We start from the raw sequence: 3,272 nt of genomic DNA on the forward strand, positions 1-3,272 counted from the left end.
ACAGCAGTATGGAAGTGTAAGCCGAATAAACCCTTTCCTCCCCAACTTGCTTCTTGGTCATGATGTTTGTGCAGGAATAGAAACCCTGACTAAGACAGAGGCTGACCTAAGATAGCACTTTAGACAACGCACAGCCTGACATGAATACCTCCTACACCTGACTCTGAGCTCACTACCTTGTTGTGGTTCTTCAGGTAGACAAAGTGCACCTGGGGTTAAATGTCAGGTCCAAATTTTGTTTATATATGCATATAAACAAGAATAGTTTAGGTGCCATTAGAGAAAAAGGCTTCCTCCACCAAGGCAACCAAAGTAACTGGTCCAGCCAGCCATCTCTACCCCAAAAGTGGCTCAAACATCAATCCTCAAAAACACACATTCAAACCAGGCACAGTACACACAGCTGTATTTCCACAGCACTTACGAGACAGAGGCAGAGGGATTGCTATGAGTTCAAGGCTAACCTGTGCTACAAACTGAGTCCCTGTAATCACTACCATAAACTTCCTATCCAGTCCTGCAGTCTCCCTTTTCTGTGGTTACGATGATGTGAACCTCACTAATTCCTTTCTGCAGACACAGGAAACAGCAGCCCTGTGGATTTACAGACGAGGACTGTGGCATAGTAACTGTGTACAGAATAATCAGTTTCCTCTATGAAACAGCCAAGTCAGGGCTGTTCTATTTTCCTGACTCCTCTCTTGCCACAGCATCCTGGTGGTGAAACAAATGGGAGTGAAAATTCCTAGTGCAGCAGACACGTGACTAGGCAGTCCTCACCGGTCACGTGACCATCCTAAAGAGAAGCCAGTACTGACCTCTGTGCGGACATCCACAACAGAGCCCCAGAAAATGGCACTGTAGAAATCTGTTCTCCAAAAGACACAAGCATGTTGGGGGAGAGGATAGTTCTCTCCCCGTATCGGACAGCTCATAATCACAAACAACCCAGGCTAGAAAACAGGGAGCCGTTCTACGGTGCTAAGTTAATCACAGACTAAAACTTTTCATCTTACAATCAAGCACAAAAATATTTTCTGTAAATTAAAGGTCCCAAAAAGTTTCAAAGATTATGTAACACTTTAAATAAGCACAATTCCTCTGTGGCAAAAACTCTGAAATTCTTCATTTGACATGTGTTAGCTAGGTTTTATGTCAACTTGACACAAGCTAGAGTCATTTGAGAGGAAGAAACCTCAACCGAGAAAATGCCTCTAAAAGATCAGGCTGTGGGCAAACCTGTAAGGCATTTTCTTAATTAGTGCTTGATGGCAGAAGGCCCACCCCATTGTAGGCACCCACGCTTACACGATTATGAGACAGCCAAGAGGAGCAAGGCAGCAACCATCTCCCCCCAGTGGCCTCTGCGACAGCTCCTGCCTCAAGGTACCTGCTCTGTTTGTGTTCCTGTACTTGCTTCCTTACGTGATGAACAGTGATTTGGAAGCAGAAGCCAAATAAGCCCTTTCCTCCCCGACTTGCTTTGGTCATGGTCTCTCACTGCAGCAGTGATATCCCTGACTGGGGCATGCATTCCTTTTATACACTACTCACATTATTATGGAGGGAGAGACTTAGATGGAACAGGATTCTCTTAAAGCTGTGCTGGAGGCCCTCAGGCAGTGCCTCTCTCTATGCTACTTCCACTCTGAGGCTGACTGTGTACTGCGTCCTTTGCTCCCCTGCCCCCACTGAAAAGCTCAGCAATGATTTTATACAGCGTGACAGAAGGAAGAAAGGGAGCTTGCAAAGGGAGGTATGGAAACCAGAAGAGCTGCTGCAGTCCCTGACGTACAGAGGGGGCTGTATCGAACACTAGCAAGCCAAATCCTTAATTCTACAAAGAACACGTTCAGAAAGCCAATCTGAACAGCTCAAAGCAGCAATACACAGTGTGGCAAGTCCACTACCAACCAAAATTTAGGAGCCAATGAGACGGCTAAAGTGGGGAAAGGCACCCGCTCCCAAGTCTGACAAGTAGGGACCCACATGGTGGAAGAGAAACTCCTTCTGCACGCTGCCTGACCTTGACGTGCATACACCCACACACGTTAAACACATAAATATTAATCAGACAGTAAAACAAAGTTAGATAGCAAATCCACTGACCTTGTAGAATCTGATGATATCGTCCTTGGTAAGTGTCTTTAAATATGCAACTTCTATGTTATCTGGAGAGGTAACCAAGCAGGAATTTATAAATATTTTTATACCTTGAACAGCTCAAAATACTGCACCGAAAGGCAATGCATTTCAGTCTAAGCCTGTTGAGTGCCTACAGGTTAAGGATTTTTACATTTATTTGTGTGTTTGTGAACGTCACAGTGCAGCTTTTGGTTAGGTTTCTCCTTGCACCTGTTGGTTCCAGGGATCAAACTTAGGCTTTCGGGCTGAGCAGCAGGTGTCTTTACCTGATGCTCTTCTCTCCAGCCCAGTTATCCATGTTTTAAACCCACCACTGTTATCTAAATAGGCAGGAGACAGATTCCAAGTAAAGAAAGTAATTGTCCATGCTACAGCAACGAAGACTTGGCCTGGGAACCAGGTTTAGTTCATACACAGTGAGGTGTTGGATCAGGGACCAGTTAACTTTGAGTTTTCTAAACCTTAGTTTCCTTTTCTGGAGGTTGAAGGAAAATAACCAATGAGTAAGATTATAATGACAACCATGAAGAGGACATTTGACAGGGGACGGGAGGCACACGGGAGCCACCAATGTCATTACAGTAGACCTGGCTGCTAGAAAACCACGGGGAAAGGTGGAGCATGGTGGTGCACGCCTCTAACCCCAGCATGTGGGATGCCAAGGCAGGCTAAACTCAGAGCTCAGGACCAGCCAAGGATATGTAGTGAGACCCTGACTTCATAAGACAAAACAAAAACCAAAAGCCACAGGCAAGAAAAATGAGTCGACGCAGCAGCGACTGGTGAAGATCTTCAGTTTGGTGGTGTCAGGAAAGGAATTAAACCTGTCTCCTGATTTCTACTGTGTTTTGGCTTTGTTGCTTAATCGTCTCTGGAATGAAATGGGAAAGGAATCATACACAGGAGACTTCAGGACACAGAGCTCTTCTACATCTGAAAGCAGTGGAGAGCTTTGGAGATCCTGAATGGTTCAGGGATGGCATTTGCCGTATCAGTGCTCAGAGTCTCAGGCTACACAGATCTCACAGAAGCAGTGAAGCACATACAGCAGCTATGTTTCTAGCAGGAAACTGTTGTTACATTAAAGAATAATAATAAGGGCTGGTGAGATGGCTCAGTGGGTAAGA

At 45.3% G+C, this 3,272-nt stretch overlaps 1 protein-coding gene across 5 annotated transcripts in view; it reads right to left on the reverse strand.

The window, feature by feature from the left end:
• Ide (insulin degrading enzyme) overlaps window positions 1-3,272 on the reverse strand; it is a 97,056-nt gene that overhangs the window by 7,477 nt on the left and 86,307 nt on the right. For all 5 annotated transcript variants that reach the window (XM_029472379.1, XM_021151953.2, XM_021151955.2 and 2 more), the window contains one exon: window positions 2,110-2,171. In XM_029472379.1, coding sequence (XP_029328239.1) covers window positions 2,110-2,171 — 62 coding nt within the window. The remainder of the gene's footprint in view (window positions 1-2,109; window positions 2,172-3,272) is intronic.

This window comes from Mus caroli, chromosome 19 (genome assembly GCF_900094665.2).
Source record: "Mus caroli chromosome 19, CAROLI_EIJ_v1.1, whole genome shotgun sequence".
Classification (NCBI taxonomy): Eukaryota; Metazoa; Chordata; class Mammalia; order Rodentia; family Muridae; genus Mus; species Mus caroli.